Source organism: Vulpes lagopus, chromosome 21 (assembly GCF_018345385.1).
Source record: "Vulpes lagopus strain Blue_001 chromosome 21, ASM1834538v1, whole genome shotgun sequence".
Classification (NCBI taxonomy): domain Eukaryota; kingdom Metazoa; phylum Chordata; class Mammalia; order Carnivora; family Canidae; genus Vulpes; species Vulpes lagopus.
The window spans coordinates 39,040,161-39,058,197 of NC_054844.1; the positions used below are offsets into that span (position 1 = coordinate 39,040,161).

Below are 18,037 nucleotides of genomic sequence, written 5' to 3' on the forward strand. Positions count from 1 at the left end.
GTGGAGAAAATACCATTTTGCTTTTGACAGTGTTTTCACTTTAGAGATGGTAAACACACACAATTTGCTAGAAAGAAATCTGAATGGTACAACAAATGTTGTGACTCCAAGTAAAGTGTCATACCTGAATAATAATTTGGGTTACAAGCTGCACTTCTTGTTGAACATGTATAAGATCGGTCCAAATTTCCTTCCCTGGAAGGTAAAATCTAAACAAAGCAAAATATTTTTCTTAAGTCATATTTTTGGCGATAAAATGGAAAAAAATTTATACTAGGAAAAAATGTATCATTAAACAAGATTGTGAGATATTTCAGAATTCAATATAACTATATTTTTACATATCATAAACTACATACTAATGAGAAAGGAAAATGCATAGACAATCTGATGAAATGAGTGAGGCTTCAAGGGGAAAAACAGGCAAAGTATCTGTTACACAACTTAATTCAAAGGACGCTCATTAAAAGGTAAATATGCACGTAGTATATTCTGTTCTAAAAGCCAGTTGTATTATTTATGAAAGAGGATGACAAAATGCATCTGATTTTGAATCTTTGGATAACTTCATACAGAAGTTCTTTATCTGGGTGGGGCTATACTCCAGTACCAATCTGGAAATGTGTGGCTATACATTCAGTTACCAAAAATCATTATTAGGGGCAGATGCTACAGGTCTTTAGTGCCCAAGAGCCAAGAATGCTTAGCATTCTGCTTTGCTTGAGAGAGATTCACACAGTAAAGAACTGTCTTTTCCATATTAGTAACAGTTTTCCTACTGAGAAAGATTGTTCTATTAACAATGCTCCTCTCCTCAGACCTTAATGTGTAAATAAACCAGCTGGAGACTTTTTTTTCTTTTTTAAAAAAATGTTTTAATTTCCGCATAGCTAATATATAATGTTACATTGGTTTCAGGTGCACAACATAGAGATCCAACTTTTCTGTAGGTTATGCTATGCTCACCATAAATGTAGCTATTGTCTGACACACTATACCCCCCCATGCTGTGTGCCTTTTACTTCTGTGACTTACTCCATAACTGGAAGCCTGTTATCTCCCACTGTCCTTCATCTATTTTGTTCTACCTCCCTCCCCACAACCATCAGTTTGTTCTCTGTATTTACAGATCTAATCATGCTATTTGTTTTTTAGATTCCATATATTAGTGAAATCATGAGATATTTGTCTTTCACAGTCTTAATTCACTCAGCATAATACTCTCTGAGTCTATGCCATACTGTCATAAATGGCAAGATCTCATCCTTCTTTATGGCTGCATAATATTCTACTGCTTATATGTATATTACATCTTTCTTATTCATTCACCTATCAATGGACGTTTAGGCAGCTTCTGTGTTTTGGCTATTGCAAATAATGCTGCAATAAACATAGGGGTGCATACATTTTTTTTTTATTTAGTGTTTTCATTTTTCTTGGGTAAATACCCAGTAGGAGAATTATTGGAATATGTGATATTTCTATTTGCCAGCTGGAAAATTTTAAAACTGTAGATTCTGATTCAGTAGGTCTGGGGTGAAACCTGAGGTTCTGCATTTCTAACAACCTCCCAGGGGATGCTGTTGCTGGTGGTCCTTTATAGCACAGGGAAATCTAGCACCTCTGTATACTTACATATTTCCTCCCACTTAATGCTCAGCAACTTTAAGACACTAGTTTAAAAGAACACTAACCTGTGTTTCAGTAATTGTAATATGCACAGGAATAATAAAAAGTTTTCTAAAAGATACTGTTCTCAAAAGACTCATACATAGCCTAGTTCTTGTCTTTAATATATCAAACAAAATTGAAAACACTAGAAATATTGATCCTAAAGAGTTTATATATGTTTATCCTTTTGAGTGTGGCATTTAAATTATATCAGATGAAAATTTAAGCCAAAGTAATTCATTAACTAAGGGAAGAAAATTATTCCTAACCTGATGGTCAGAAAATGAAAGGTGGTCCTCTGGAAAACTTGTCTGTGCCAGGAGATGGGTTTTGAATATGGAGTTGTGGTTCACTAAAGTTACTTCTCCAGCATCCATCCTCATCCTATCAGCAATATCATCTGGGGAAAGAATCCAAATTAATTCAAGTCATATAATTCCTCAATAACTACTTTCCTATGAACAAATCATTTCACCTAATAAAAATGACTCCCAAAGAACATCTCTATATTCAAATACAACCCTTCTTTTATAACCATTGGTCAGAAATCTCAAAATGTCATGGTCAAAAAAGAGGCCCATGTGCAGAAATTGGCTCCTCTGGAATTTACCACCTACCAAAAAGTTCAAAACTTGTGCAAGTATAGAAAAAGATGAACTCAGGATGCCTGGGTGGTTCAGTGGTTGAGCGTCTACCTTTGACTCAGGTCATGATCCCGGGGTCCTGGGATCGAGTCTCGCATCAGCTCCCTGGGGGGAGCCTGCTTCTCACTCTGTCTCTCTCTGTGTGTCTCTCATGAATAAATAAAATCTTAAAAAAAAAAAAAATCCGAACTCAAAGTTTTAAAAATTTTCCCTAAAGAAACTCTGCATGTTTATGTTTTAACTGTAGAAAAAAAAATTAACTATTAGAAAAAGAGAGAAAGAAATCTCACCATTTAGAAACAATCACTGTTAACAATTATTTATTTCCTTTGTCTAACTCAAAAGAGTGCTTTAAAAATTAATCCACCTGAACTTTTTTTGTGTGTGCAAAAAGTATCATTTATTCATATGGCTCTTAACAGGTATCAGCTCAATTACTATAATGCTACGGCAGAGCCTTACTTTATAACCACCTTTGAAATCTTTGTTAATACGAAGAACTAGAACATAAACAAATGAGAGGACAGAACTCAGTGACTTACACTGACATCAACAATTAGAGTAAAAGGGAAACAAATGATCAAGGCAGAGAGAAGAGAGACTAAGAAAAAGGAAGAAACAGAAAGAAGAGAGAAGACTAATGTGACTTTAAAAGAAGCACATGGAATTATAAGAAAGAACTGTATAAATTGTTCAATCTATTTCTGATTGGTGACTAGTCCTGAGCTTGTATTGGTCCCCTTTATAGAGATAAAGAATCATGATGACTGGAAGATGTTGTAATCACAATTCTCAATGCTACTAGCTAGATGAAATTTACCTTCATCAAATTGTTTATCATACAAAAGTTGGTATGACATAGTATGAAAGAACAAGGACTCTGGAACCAGACTGCCTGAGTTTAAATTCTGTTTACTGGCTCTGCCAGTATAGTTGTTTCTTAACCTCAGCTTCCTTGATGATATTAGGCACCCATGTAAGGCAGTTGTAAAAAAAACTAATTGAATTAATATATTTTAAGTACTCAGAACTTGGCCTGGCACATAGTAAATGTTTGCTAGTATGCATCTGGCTTTTTCAATACAATGAATGAGAAAATGTTTCCAAATGATGCTATAAACAATGTCTCAACCTAAAGAAAATTGTCTCATGTTACGTTGTTACATAATTAGATTGAGACCTCCTTTAAGATCATTATTAAGCACAAAAAAGCAAATACGGAAAATGTTAAAAAAAAAAAAAAAACCAAAAAAAAAAAAAAAAACCAACCCACAAACATTCTTTCGATTCAACTTAACTAATCAGAGCAACTAAAAAGATTGAATTACTACTTCATAGTCAGACTTACCCATGTCAGGTCTTTTCACATCACTGACGTTAGCAAAGATACAAAGTCCTATGAAAGAAGACAGAAAACAGAAATGTTACATACTGAAACACCTCCTTCATATAATTATAGAACAGGAAGTCACTCCCAAGTGACATTTGTGTTCTTTGTAGAGAAAACTATAAGGTGGTAAGGAGAGATGACACACTTGATGGGAAGAGAATAGAAACTAAAACTAGAGGAGGCGATTCCAAACATTTCTGAACCCTGAGTTATATTAAACAGCAATTATGGACTACTCCCAGAATCACAGACTATTACATCAAGGAGTTGGGAGTGCCAACCCTTTGGAGATTAATTTGCATATGCTCATAAAGTTAGTCAGGGACTGCACTGAAATTACAACCTAGAAATTCTTTGCAACCCACTGCTGTATTAAACACATGCTAAACCATTTTATAAATAAGTAATAGATCTTAGGGTGATCCCATTAGACTTCTCTTCCATATGTTTTGGTCAGCGGCCAAACATAAAGCTACTGATATTCTGAGAACAATCAAGGAATACTTCTCAGTTGTACTTTTTCTCCCATCATTAATCAAACTGTTACAAACCAAAGTCTTTTTGCCTACATGAAATTATTTTTTCCTCTGATGTACCTAATCCACCCCCGCCCCCAAAAGGAATCTAAAAACCTAACTACTTGGAACTCGGATAATAAACATACCATCGGCACATAAGCTTCTTGGCACATCTAAGAGGAAACTAGGGATGGTAATACTCACACTTACTATAATCATAATCTTATATTTTTAAGAAGATTGAGCACTTCAACTTTAGTTTATCATCAACGTTATCAATACCTGTATCAGTATCAGGGCTTCAATCCACTAATGAGACCAGATAATGATAATAGGTATTCCTTATGAGCGCAATAACACACAAAGAAAGCCGGCTTGAGCTTTTCTTGGCATAGCTACAGACTAAGCAGAGTAATCATCTGATTACGAGCCTCGTTGGGGAGGAGTCCCAAATAACTTAAGCCTTATATTTAGGCTTCGAGTATGTTTCCAAATGCTCAACTTAACAAAAGGCTTCTATTTGGAAGTTCTCCAGGTTTTTTTTCCCCCCTTCTTCCATTTTAAATGAAGAATTCCCTGGGTTCCACATTAAGGGAAAAAAATCCCATCAACCAGTAAACTAGCAGTGACTTTTTCTCATTTCACCCCTTTAGGCTATTTCATACGTGTCCCCACTAGCCTTTATTCTTGATTCAAGGAGAATGCCAATTTAAAAGTGTGGTGCCTAGTAAAACAGTACCATGTTACTTCCTTTGTATTGTTAAGATAGACGTAGAGGGAAGGAAGCAAGAAATTAAAGAATTTTAGAGACTATGTCCAGACAAGTTAAGTGATTTGCCTGAAATCACATAGATGGGGGCAAAGGAAGATAAAAATCCAGGGCACCCTAACTCCCAAGCAAATGTGTTTTCAACAAACACCACAAAACTTAGTATCCTTTAACAGATCTTCATCAAGGATTCATACACTTTAGCAAAATGAAAGTAATTCTCTGGGGGATGGTCCTGGGGGATTCCACGCTGTTTCACGATTTTAATAATTAAAAGACTCACATTTACATTTTAATACAAATACACCCAGCTTCTTCCATGTGCTTATGTTACTTTCTTTTTGCCACTTGCATTTACATTAGAAGTAGAGATATTTTGCTCCAAGACTCAACATGAAATGCTGGATCTGGAAACTCTGATGCCACCAAATTCCCACGAGCCTAAGAATGTTTCCATCTTAAGAAAAGTATCCTAATAACGGTTCCTGGTTTGCACTGGTCATTAATTTACTGAAAGAATATAAGCTGTTACAGGTATTCAGGTGAGGTCAAGTTAATAGCTGAACACAAAATATTAGGAAATCTGAAAGAGAGAGAGAGAGAGAGAAAGAGAGAGAGAGAGAAAAGATGGCCAAGTCCTGACAGTATCAGAATGTAACAGGTACAGCAAAACATGTATAATCTTACAGGCGAAGAAGTGGTTATGAAAGAGAATGTTTACAGTTACGATGGCTAGTTACTAGAAAGTATACAGACTGAGGAGAGGCAATTGGCTTTATCCAGGACCAAATGTGGTTAGAATAATTTATGATACCAGAAGGGTGTGGAAGTGATCTCAACTCTGTGTGTATGATACAGCTTGCAGCATATCATCGTGTGTCCGGGTCTCTCCTATTTGTGTCTATAATCTCTCCCACTTAGACAAACGCCTTAACACTCAAGCCCCTTAAAACACTAAGCTTTCCACCTCTCCAGGACACGGGCATTCCGTGTGCGCCAGTTACACGCGAGGCACTAGGCACACGAAGATGAGTCAAGAACCGGTCCCTGCTGCTGCTGCTGCTGCTGCAAACACTCACTGTGTCCTGGGGGGAGGGGGGAAGGGGGAAACTGGATCCATCAACAGATCACTCCTAGCAAGAAAAGTAAAGCTGGTGCAGCTGGCAGGAGGCGTGGGAGTCCCGTGAAGGAGAGGAAGAGACTTTTCAAAGCAGCAGTCAGAGGGTTACATCACCTTAGCCCGAAGTGGGAGAACCTGTTTTTTAATCCATTCTGCTCCCTCCAGATTTAACTCCGCTGACGGGTGACATAGAAGACCATGTTTGCAGGCGGGATAATCAATGGGAATTGGGCAAAAAAAAAAAAAAAAAAAAGAATGAGACTTCCCAAGATTAAAAAAAAAAAAAAAAAGGGAAATGAGGCTTCCAAAATGGGACTGGGGAGGGGAGGCGGGGGTGGGGAGAGAAGGGATCTCTAAGTTGGAAGATCTCTAAGTTGGAAGGGACCGTGCTGAAGAGAGATGCTCGAGGCTTCGCGGGGACTGTAATTTCAAAGGCAGGGGGACCTGTCTTTTAGCAGGAGCGCTCAGCACAGTCATCCCTGCACAGGACGAAGATTTAGGAGCCGATGGGATCCTGCTGCACCCGCGCCATCCAATTAGAACAAAGGCCCTCAGCCAAATAGGTGGGCAGCCTGGGGAAAGAAGGCTCCATGATAAACTTCACCGGCATCCCCACCCCCACCCCCACCCCCACCCAAGTGTGCCCAGCGTGGGATGAAATGGCCTTAATAATAAAGGCTGACTCCAAAGTGATAAAGGAGCTTAAGTCCTTGCACACAAGATAGGGAAAATACTGCAGAGGCACCGATAAACAGAAATCACCAGGCTCAAGACAAGCCGGGCACCTGTCCAGGAGGGATCGCGCTAGGGGTTCACCGAGACGGAGAGACGGTTCGGGGGGAATTACCCGGAGGCGATGAGCCAGGTAAGCGGACCGCGGCGGGCGCCGGGGTTCTCATAGCCCGGGCGGGGGCGTCCGGCCGTGTCTGTGCGGTGGCGACACTAAGCGGTCACCCCACCCCGGGGGAGGACGCCGCAGAGTAAGAGAGTTGGAGGAATGTTTACGCGAGACGCAGAAGTAGTCGAGAGAAGGGCCACCGAGGTCTCGAGGGAGGCGGGAGGGGAAGCAGGTGTCCGGGAGAGCGGAGCTTCCCGCCGCGCAGCGCCCCCCCGCCCCCCGCGACACGAGCCCCGGCCCGGGCGGGGGCGCCCCCGGATCCCCGCCGGCCTTCCTCCCCCGCACAGCGCCCCGGGATGCGGGGCCCGAGGTCACGGCGCTGAGGAGGGCGGGAGCGGGGAGTCGGGCCTCTCCCCGGCCCAGGGGAAAGGCGCCTTGAGGGAACGGCCCCGGGAAGCCGACTTAACGGCCGCCCGCCGGATCGCGGCCGGTGGAGCGCGGGGGGGAGGGGAGGGGGTCCCAGGGGGCGGGGCGGAGGAAAGAGCGCCGGCCCCACAGCCCTCCCCGCTTCCGCCCGGCCCAGCCCAGCCCGCTGGGCCCGGCCCGGCGCTGCCTCCCGGCCCAGGCTCCCTCCATCCTCACCCCTCCCCCAGCTTCCCGCCGCCACTCACCGAACCGGAACCGGCTGCTATGCGAAGGGGTTTCCGGCCGGGCGCGGAACGCAAAACCCGGGAACCGCCGCGAACCGGAACAGCCTCCACAGCACCGGAAGAGCCGCCCGGTGGCTGCAGCTGCGGCGGCGGCGGAGGGGGCGGGGGAGGGGAAGGGGGAGGAGGGGGCGGGAGGTCAAAGAGCAGAGTTGAGGACCCGGGGAACGCCTGCGCAGTGCGGCCAGGCCCGAGCAGCGCCCGAGGCTGAGGGCAGAATTCCCCTGTTCCCCTTTCAGTTTGGGGGTTTTTCTCCTTCGCGTTCCCGTTCTCGGGGTTACTGTTAGTGCAGCCGTCGTCCTTCGCTGTTTTCTGTTCCCTCGAGCCCCTGGCGCGCCGTCTTCTGGTTCCGCTGGGCGATTTTCGCTTTCGCTCTGGTTTCCATGGCAGCTTTCCGCCGTGGCCCGCCCGCGGTCGGCGGGAGCGTGCGGCCCCCCGGACGGACGCAGACCTGAGAGCCGGAGCGGGCGCTGCATCGGGTTTCACGGAGACTCACGCAACGGTGGTGCTTACAGTGGCTGTGGGAAGCGCGCGAGGCGAACCGTTTCGGGGAGGGGCACGTCCTCTCCCACAGTCGCGAAGGGCCTGGCAAACGTGGGACGACGAGACAAGTTTCCTAACTTGCAGTCCTGTACGCTTTTACGTCACGTTGTGCTCGAATGGCCATTGGGAAAAAGGAAAAAGGGGGGGAAAAAAGGCAGCATTTTTTTTTTTTTTTAGGATTAGCTTAGGTCAGGCTCCGGAAACATGGAGAACTTGGCACGACTCTGAGGGAGTTTGAAACCTGGGCAGAGGTGTGAGGGAAGCTACTGGGGGGGAGGGGGGGTCCGCCGGAGACACAGGTGTCGGTCACCCTGTGAAGGACTGAATGGCCCAGGTGGTGGCCCTCTGGCTGAGGTGGCTGAGGTGACTGACGTGTAGTCCGTGAGATTTTATTTATGTATTTATTCATGAGAGTCACAGAGAGAGAGAGAGAAAGGCAGAGACGCAGGCAGAGGGAGAAGCAGGGTCCCCACGGGGAGCCCGACGTGGGCCTCGATCCCGGGTCTCCAAGGTCACGCCCTGGGCTGAAGGCGGCGCTAATCCGCTGAGCCACCCGGGCTGCCCCCGCCCCCAGCCCTGCTTTTAAAAAGGAAATAATGGGGAGAAATATGTTGGTTCATTCAGACTTTTTACCAAGTCCTTCAGCTTGGCCTCTTGACCCTAGAATCTAGGAGTCTTGGAGAAATGCTTTAAAAAAAAAATTTTTTTTTTTATTCATTTATTCGAGAGAGGCAGAGACACAGGCAGAGGGAGACTCGATCCCAGGTCTCCAGGGTCACAGTCTGGGCCGAATGGAGGTGCTAAACCGCTGGGCCACTGGGGCATCCCAGAGAAACGCTTATGAAACCTCCCAGGTCTGAGCGCAGTCTTAGAGCAGGGGAGCCTGGGGGGGGGGGGGCACCTTTTACCTAGATGCTCACTGAATCCAGGAGCTCTTGCCCTGTCAAATGCATAAAAGTATATTATTTGTACCACTTCCTGTGCTGATATTTTATGTGGTCATGTCCCAAGGCCTTCAGGACGGGGCAATACCTGGCCCATGACCGTTTTGTCCCAACTCCATCGTTCCACAGATCTGTTCATATGGATTAAACTGCATCTCTATTTCTAGGAGAAATACAGCCATGCGTAAAGAGGAATTTCATCTGAAATTTTTCATGTGTGTGATTCAGTCTCGCGGGTTAGTCAGGACTCCTCAGAGCACAGGTACCATGGTCTCCTGATCACACTCCAAGGACAGACGGGTTCTCTTGCAGGGAGTTTCAAGGCAAGATGAGACACTTACTGGTCTAAATGTAGGTGTTAGGGGCCAACTGACTTTATCCGTTCCATCTCCACTGTAGTAAAATATTTACCTCTGAGTCGTGTCTCTTCCTCATACGAGTATCAGGCGAGATTTTGGTCTGATGTGTGGGAGTAGGCCCAGGCAGGTTAGAAGGATGGCCCTGGGAGTTGAGGAAGAACAGGATTTATAGCATGTGAGCGGGTAGTTGACTTCTCTGTCTTTTGTGGGCCCGTCTGTCAAGAGTCCTTGTTACAACTGTAATCGACACTCTAAGACCTATAACCTAGTGTCCCAAGGAAAATGGCTTTCTATTCCACCACATGCTCAGAGTAGCTAGTTACACGTTCTGCTTTTCTCTCATTTATGTCAAAGGAATAGAACCTTTTTTAAGGTAAGAGAGTTATTGAGAGGGGTCATTGCTTCTCTAATTTTTCAATGGATTATGGGGGGAAAAGGCCCTGGACAGCTGAGAGTTACAGAGGAAATGAAAGAGAATAAGTAAGACTCTCTTCCCTGAGTCCCACCTTGAGGGTGACCTAGAGATATTGCTTCTCAGCTGGGGAAGCTTCAACTTCCAGCATGCTCATACAAAAGCCACCACCTGAGACAGACGACTTGAAGCCTCTACATGCTGTGGATGATCCAACCACCATGGAAGGCATACCTATTTTGAAAAATGGTGAGGCATGTGGTTAAACAAGGGGGTGGGGAAAGGTGGAAAATGAAGTTTATGCATACATTATAAATTAGGATACAACTACCAAATTTGAAATATGAATTAAAACACAGAGGAGAAAATTTGTGCGTGGGGGGGTGAGGGAGACAGAGAGAGAGTAGGAGATCATCTGGGAAACTATAGAAAGAGGGACAGTGCTTTCTATGAAAAACAGCTCGATTTAATCAGTAGCCATTCAGTTGGCTTCTCATGCCTATAAGGCACTAATCTAGTTTATCCTATTACCAGCAAACTTGATGTATAAAAATATGAAACTCAAAAAATAGATTACACAAAGGAGTTATACTACAAAGTGATTCCAAATATTGTAAAATATACTCACCTTAGGAATCCATTTAATAACAAATTTCTCCTGTATGTTTCAAATAGTGTTTAACTTGTAAACAATTTGTATGGAACGTTGGAAACATCTCCCCGTTTCCTCTCAACTGAAATACATCTGTGTTGGAGTCCGTTCATTGCAAACATTTCTTGAGTTCCCACTGTTGTGCCCAATAATAATTTCCCATGCTAGAAATGATAGAGACATTGTAAAAATTACATTAAAGAACATAACCTTGTCATTTTCCTAATAGTTGCCAGTTTGAAAATGTCTTACTGAGTCCCAACTGCTCATATTTGAGGAAGAAATTCAAGTCGAAAGTGGTCTTCCTCAAGATGCGAACCAATTCATTGGTGTCATCAGTCTCAGTACCTGTGAAATTTATAGCAATCTTTATTCAATCATTTTTTCAAGCAGTTACTATTCAGTCATCGCACTTCAATAGCAGTACATCTCCTCTACGATAGTACATGACAAGATGAGCTAGACACTTTCCCTTTCCCCCAGGGGCCTGTGATCAGAAGGTGATAACATAACACGGGAGTGATAGCTTTCGTTCAAAATGTTGAATTTCAAAAGAGGATGCCATGGAGAGGTAGGAAAGGGAGGGAGCAGCTGACCACCCCTTAGGCAGAGTTCACTCTGGCAGGACACCATCGCAAAGTCCTAAGCTTCGTGATGCACAAACTATAGCTTAATTTAGTCTCATTTTAGTGAACCTAGAGTTAATCATGCTCACAAGAAAATGGTTTGTACACAAGAATACCAACTTAGTAAGACATTGGAGCAATATATATCTGTATATGACAATTGTGTGTGGTTGATGTCCTTTTAATCACACTTGCTTTGCCCATCCATAAATAGCTGCTAGGTACAAGAAATAAGCCCAGCTTGTGCCCCTGTCCCACAGTTCCTTGAATTTGAATAGATTATTTCTTATTTGCCCTATCTTCCCTGCTTTTCCCATTCTCGTGTTGCTCTATACCTAATACTCACCTCAGAACTCCTTAGCTCTGATCTATTTGGTGCCTCTTCTGTGGTTTGAATTCAACAGTATCCCACAAACAAAATTCTGATGTTAACTTCTGCCTTTAAACACTGAGGACTCAGGTAGGAGTTACAGTGAACCCTTCCAGCTTTCCCACTAGAGGTGGAGAATCAAATATCTTCCCAATTAGTCCCATTGGGACCTCTGTTCCTCCTTTTCTGCCTTTCTCCCTGCCTGCCTCCCTTCTTTCCTGTCTTCCCTCTTCCCTTCCTCCTTTTCTTTCTTCCTCTCTACCTCCCTCCCTCCTGACTCCTTCCAAGAAAAGTGGTGAGCACATACTGTGTCAGGCACTGTAGTTGGCACTAGGAGTAGAGCAGCAAACAAGTAACATTGCTTACTGTCATCAACTTTATAGCCCTGTGGGAGTAAGATGGCAATCAGATCATCACACACAGATCATTAGAATGATGCTAGTAGAGTGAAAATAATATCACATAATCAGAGTATAAAAATAGGGTAAGTAAGCAGACGTGAAAAGTTGGAAAAACCATTTCTAAGGAAGACCTGAAAAAGGAGTATGTATCAGCCAGGAAAAGGGGAAAGAAGAGCTTTTTGGGAAAAGGGACAGTAGGATCTGAATTGAGAAAGAGTTTGGGGACGCCTAGGTGGCTCAGCAATTGAGCACCTGCCTTTGGCTCAGAGTGTGATCCCCGAGTCCCGGGATCGAGTCCTACACCTGGCTCCCTGCAGGGAGCCTGCTCTTGCTCAGCTTGTGTCTCTACCTCTCTCTCTCTGTCTTTCATGAATAAATAAATAAAATCTTTAAAAAAGAGAGAGAGAAGGAGTTTGGCTCATTGGAGGAGCAGAGAAGGCCAGTACAACTTGGGTGAGAGAAGAGTAGCTGGGGAGTGAACTATAAAGATAGAGTAAGAGCCAAATCATGCTGTGCCTTCTAGGTCTTACCATTCCTGAGCTGTGAGAACTCACTGAAGAGTGACAGGATCTGGCTCCTGGGTTGAGGATGACTTGGCAAGAGAGGTTATGTGCTCTGACGGGATTGGAAAATGCCACTGCCTGGCTCCTCTCCACCCAGAGCATGAGTGAGAAAGTCATGCCATCAAACAGCATGGTTGGCAGGGTGAGCCCAGAGCTACCGACACCACAGTACCCCAAACCCCTAGCCTGTGTCCTGCTGCTGCTATCAGCCTGAAGAATCCATAGGCAGTCCACATGAGGCTGTGTGTGGACAAGCTGACCTCTAATCCTGATGGAAAATGGAACACATTTTATTTCTAATTTCACACTTGGTGGAGAAGCAGCTGCTGTTACTATCTTCTCAGACTCCCTGTCCCTTAGAATAGACCAGCTCTGCTTGTACTGTGATGAGGCAGGCCCCACAGTGTGTGCATTTGTGTATGTTTCTGGCCTATGGAGGATCAGTTCCCAACCCAAGGAAGCCATTTGGTCCTGGCCTGGGACACAGCAAAGGAGTGTGTCACCTAAGCACCTAACCTTTGCGGTTAGAATTCCAGGAGAGCCCAGAGCGTGAGACAATGACATCCAGCACAAAGGCTCAGGGACAGCAATAGCTCTGTGGGTCAGGCTCTGATCCAGCGGATCCAACCTCCTGCTAGGCCCAGAGCTTCTCCTCTGTACACACCTCTCTTAACCACTAATGGACAACTGGCCTTGGCAATCCAGGAATCCTGAGATGACTACTAATCATGCTGCAAATGAGGGAGTGCACCAAGATAGTAGTGTTACACCCATCTGCCCCCTGTGTTACCACTTCTCCCTGGAAGCATAAGACCTTACTACCATATTTCATACTTCATTTGAGCGATCTGTTACTAGCATTGCCCGGTTCCAAGGACCATTCTGTTCCTTTGACAGTAGGACTGTCAAAACCGCTCATATCCTGGTTTATGCAGACCAGGATGCAATGTTTCTCCAACACTGTGAATGCAACTGATACATGGAGGTGATTGCTCCCCATAGCCCAGGTTTCTTCCAAGCCAATGTACTTGTTTTCTGCATCAGAAACAAGATTCGCCATATACAGATGCCATGTTATAAGTGACCCAAGACCTGTTCTATTGTTGAAGGAAAATCAATGGGAGTTCTGCCTCTGTAAAGATTGTCTTAATCTCAACCTAGTTGCCATTCAACATTGATCTGATCCCAACCTTTCAGGACTAGCTCCAGAGAATTTGATGGACCTGAAACTCTCAGGGCTCTTCAAATGTCAACTGAATTGGGAAGATCATTGAGTAAGAAAATAGACTTTCAGGTGCTCTTCTTTCAGTCAAATATGCAAGGATACCAGTAAACTTCCGGAACACTTTTTTCATCTTCCATTGATATTAATCTCTATTAAGAGATAATCTTATGCATCCCCTTTGGCCACCCTACTCTGTGTTGGTCCCCTGTCAAATTGCCTCTCAGTCAATCCAGGGAAATGTATTTTTTTATTCTTATTTTTTAAAGATTTTATTTATTCATGAGAGACAGAGAGAGGCAGAGACACAGACAGAGGAGGAGCAGGCTCCATGCAGGAAGCCCGATGTGGGACTCGTTCCCGGGATTCCAGGATCACGCGCTGGGCCAAAGACAGGCACCTTCTAAATACTTGTCTGTACTCTGAAGATCAATATAGAGAATATATCTTTTATTGTTTGGTACCAGGGTATGACATATAAGGTGAGATATTATTTGGCTTTTCTCTGTGCATATTGGCTTCTCCTGACATGCTGAAAACAGGAAGACCATCACCAGATAGTACAAGATAGAAGAAATAGTGGATTTTTAAAAAAGATTTTATTTATTAATGAGAGACACGGAGAGGGAGAGAGAGAGGGAGAGAGAGAGAGGGGCAGAGACACAGACAGAGGGAGAAGCAGCTCCATGCAGGGAGACCGACGTAGGACTCGATCCCAGGTCTCCAGGATCAGGCCCTGGGCTGAAGGTGGCGCTAAACCACTGAGCCACCCGGGCTGCCCAAAATAGTGGATTTTTTTTTTTAATAAATTTTTATTGGTGTTCAATTTACCAACATACAGAAAAACACCCAGTGCTCATCCCGTCAAGTGTCCCCCTCAGTGCCCGTCACCCATCCCCCCCCACCCCCCGCCCTCCTCCCCTTCCACCACCCCTAGTTCGTTTCCCAGAGTTAGGAGTCTTTATGTTCTGTCTCCCTTCCTGATATTTCCCACACATTTCTTCTCTCTTCCCTTATATTCCCTTTCACTATTATTTATATTCCCCAAATGAGTGAGAACATACACTGTTTGTCCTCCGATTGACTTAGTGAAATAAGTCAAAATAGTGGATTTTAACCACATGGCCTTCTCAGTCCAGCTGACCTTCTTTTGGGTTCAGTCACAAGAAATTGGTACATTATAATTGTTAATTGGGGTACTGGTTTCTTCAATTATATCCCAGGTCCAGTGAAATAACTAAACCCTTGTTAGTCCCTCTAGATTTTTTTTTTTAAGATTTTATTTATTCATGAGAGAGAGAGAGGCAGAGACACAAGCAGAGGGAGAAGCAGGCTCCATGGAGGGAGCCTGATGTGGGACTCGATCCCAGGTCTCCAAGATCAGGCCCTGGGCTGCAGTAGCGCTAAACCGCTGAGCCACCGGGGCTGCCCAGTCCCTCTAGATTTTAAACTCCATGAGAGTTTATTATAACTCAGTACCTGGTACAGTGACTGGCACATAATGAGTCCTCAATAAATATTTATTGAATGTAAGAATTAATAATGAATAGAGATTTCCTAAGATTCTTATAAAGAAGACATTTATGGCTTTTCTTAACATGATGTTTTTCTTCTATCAGCTGTCTCTATTTTGTGTTGGTTTTTACTAGTTTAATTCTCAGAAAGTAACATCTTCAAGTTTGGAGATAGTACTAAGATGACATAAGCACGGCCTAAGTACTTCTGAGAAAATTCTTCTTTTCTGGGACTCTCACTCACAACTGACCTGAAGGTTTCCAAACAGCCTTTTGAGATATTTCCTTGATTTCTGCTTATATAGTTTTCCAGGAACTCCAGATGACTGATCCCTGGACACAAAAAGGAATCTAAAGGATCAAGTGTCTTTGAATAAGGCTGTGAGTAACAGTGACATTTCCTTGCTTTCACCTAATTAAGGTAGACTGATTAATGCAATAATTCATTAAGAACACTTTCAACGAATATTTAAGAGTTGGCTTTGAGCCACATGCAGAAGAGTGAAACTGGACCATTTCCTTATACCATACACAAAAAATAGACTCAAAATGGATGAAAGACCTAAATGTGAGACAGGAATCCATCAAAATCCTAAAGGAGAACACAGGCAGCAAACCTCTGTGATCTCGGCCAAAACTACTTCTTGCTAGACAGGTCTCCAAAGGTAAGGAAAACAAAGGTAAAAATGAACTATTTAGACTTCACCAAGATAAAAAGCTCTTGCATAGCAAAGGAAACAGTTCACAAAACCAAAAGAGAACCGACAGAATGGGAGAAGATATTTGCAAATGTCTTATCAGATAACGGGCTAGTATCTAAAATCTATAAACAACTTATCAAACTCAACACCCAAAAAATTAATAATCCAATCAAGAAATGGGCAGAAGACATGAACAGACATTTCTCCAAAGAAGACATACAAATGGCCAAAAGACACTGGAAAAATGCTCAACATCATTTAGCATCAGGGAAATGTAAATCAAAACCATGATGAGATAACTACCTCACACCAGTGAGAATGGCTAAAATTAACAAGTCGGGAAATGACAGAAGTCGGCAAAGATGTGGAGAAAGGGGAACCGTTTTGCACTGTTGGTGGGAATGCAAGCTGGTGCAGCCACTCTGGAAAGTAGTATGGAGTTCCTCAAAAAGTTGAAAATAGAGCTACTCTATGGCCCACAATTGCACTACTAGGTATTTACCCAAAGGACACAAATGTTGTGATCCAAAGGGATACTTGCATCCCAATGTTTATAGTAGCAATGTCCACAATAGCCAAACTTATGGAAACAGATGTCCATTGACAGATAAATGGATAAAGAAGATTACACACACACACACACACACACACACACACACACACACACAATGGAAACTACTCAACCCACAAAATTAAATCTTGCCATTTGCAAAATGTGGATGGAACTAGAGGGTATTATGCTAAGCAAAATAAGCCAATAATGGGATGCCTAGATGGCTCAGCCTTGCCTTCGGCCCAGGACGTGATCCCAGGGTCCCAGGATTTAGTCCCACATAGGGCTCCCTGCATGGAGCTTGCTTCTCTCTCTCTCTATGTCTCTGCCTCTCTCTCTGTGTGTCTGTCATGAATGAATAAATAAAATCTTAAAAAAAAAAAGTCAATCAGAGAAAGACAATTATCATACGATCTCATTCATATGTGGAATTTAAGAAACAAAACAGGATCATAAAGAAATAAGATGAAATCAGAGAGGGAGACAAACCATAACAGACTCTTAATCATAGGAAACAAACTGAGGGTTGCTGGAGGGGAGGAGTATGGGGGATTAGTGTAACTGGGTGATGGACAGTAAGGAGGACACATCATGCAATGAGCACTGGGTATTATATAAGACTGATGGAGGATCCCTGGGTGGCTCAGGGGTTTAGCGCCTGCCTTCTGCCCAGGGCGCAATCCTGGAGTCCCGGGATCGAGCCCCGCGTCGGGCTCCTGGCATGGAACCTGCTTCTCCCTCTGTCAATGTCTCTGCCTCTCTTTCTCTCTCTGTGTCTATCATGAACAAATAAATAAATAAATATTTAAAAAAATAAGACTGATGAATCACTGATCTCTACCTCTGAAACTAATAATACATTATGTGTTAATTAATTGAATTTAAATAAAAAATAATATCTGCTGCTGAAAAAAAAGAGTTGGTTTTGGGTAGGGGACCCTGGCTGGCTCAGCTGGTAGAGCATGTGACTCTTGATCTTGGGGTTGCAAATTGAGCCCCACATTGGGTGTAGAGATTACTTTAAAATCTTTTTAAAAAGTTGATATTGTGTAGAAGGGGGTAAAGAATAGATTGCCTCTCAAATTTCAACCTGTGTTGGAGTTAGAAACTCTAGAATGTTGTGGGAAGCTTTTCCAACTTTTCCTTTTCCAAAACTCTTTAACATCTTTATTGAGATATAATTCACATATAAAATTCACCCGTTTCAAGTGTATAATTTGGACTTTAGAGTTCCTCCTAAGTAGCTTACAAGTCCCCACTCCATCCTAGCAATGAGTAAGTGAAAAGACTGAAAAATTAACAATTCCTGGATCCACAAGAAAGGGCAAACTGCTAGCCCCAAAGTTGGAGAGACAGACCAGCAAGTACCGGTTCCTCACGGCTTACTAGAGCAGAGACCCATGAATGGGAACATTCTTGGAACCAGTGATGCTGTAGGAAAACCTGAACTGTAATTAACAAGTTGCTGAAGGCTCAGCGTAGACCATTCTGAGAGTTAAAAAACGCAGGGGGTCCAGTCA

General features: G+C 43.5%; 1 protein-coding gene across 3 annotated transcripts in view; it reads right to left on the minus strand.

Moving 5' to 3' along the window:
* The window catches only part of SENP1 (SUMO specific peptidase 1), a 52,293-nt gene extending 44,530 nt beyond the window's left edge, over window positions 1-7,763 (minus strand). Inside the window, exons 1-5 of one of the 3 annotated variants that reach the window (XM_041735374.1) lie at window positions 6,960-7,510; window positions 6,227-6,684; window positions 3,664-3,711; window positions 1,941-2,071; window positions 125-209 (exon numbers count right to left, since the gene is read on the minus strand). In XM_041735374.1, coding sequence (XP_041591308.1) covers window positions 125-209; window positions 1,941-2,071; window positions 3,664-3,667 — 220 coding nt within the window. In that variant the 5' untranslated portion in view covers window positions 3,668-3,711; window positions 6,227-6,684; window positions 6,960-7,510. Of the gene's footprint in view, window positions 1-124; window positions 210-1,940; window positions 2,072-3,663; window positions 3,712-6,226; window positions 6,685-6,959; window positions 7,513-7,621 lie in introns of those variants that run through there. The other 2 variants (XM_041735373.1, XM_041735372.1) reach the window with 2 other exon arrangements.
* Between the last annotated feature and the right edge of the window lie 10,274 nt (window positions 7,764-18,037).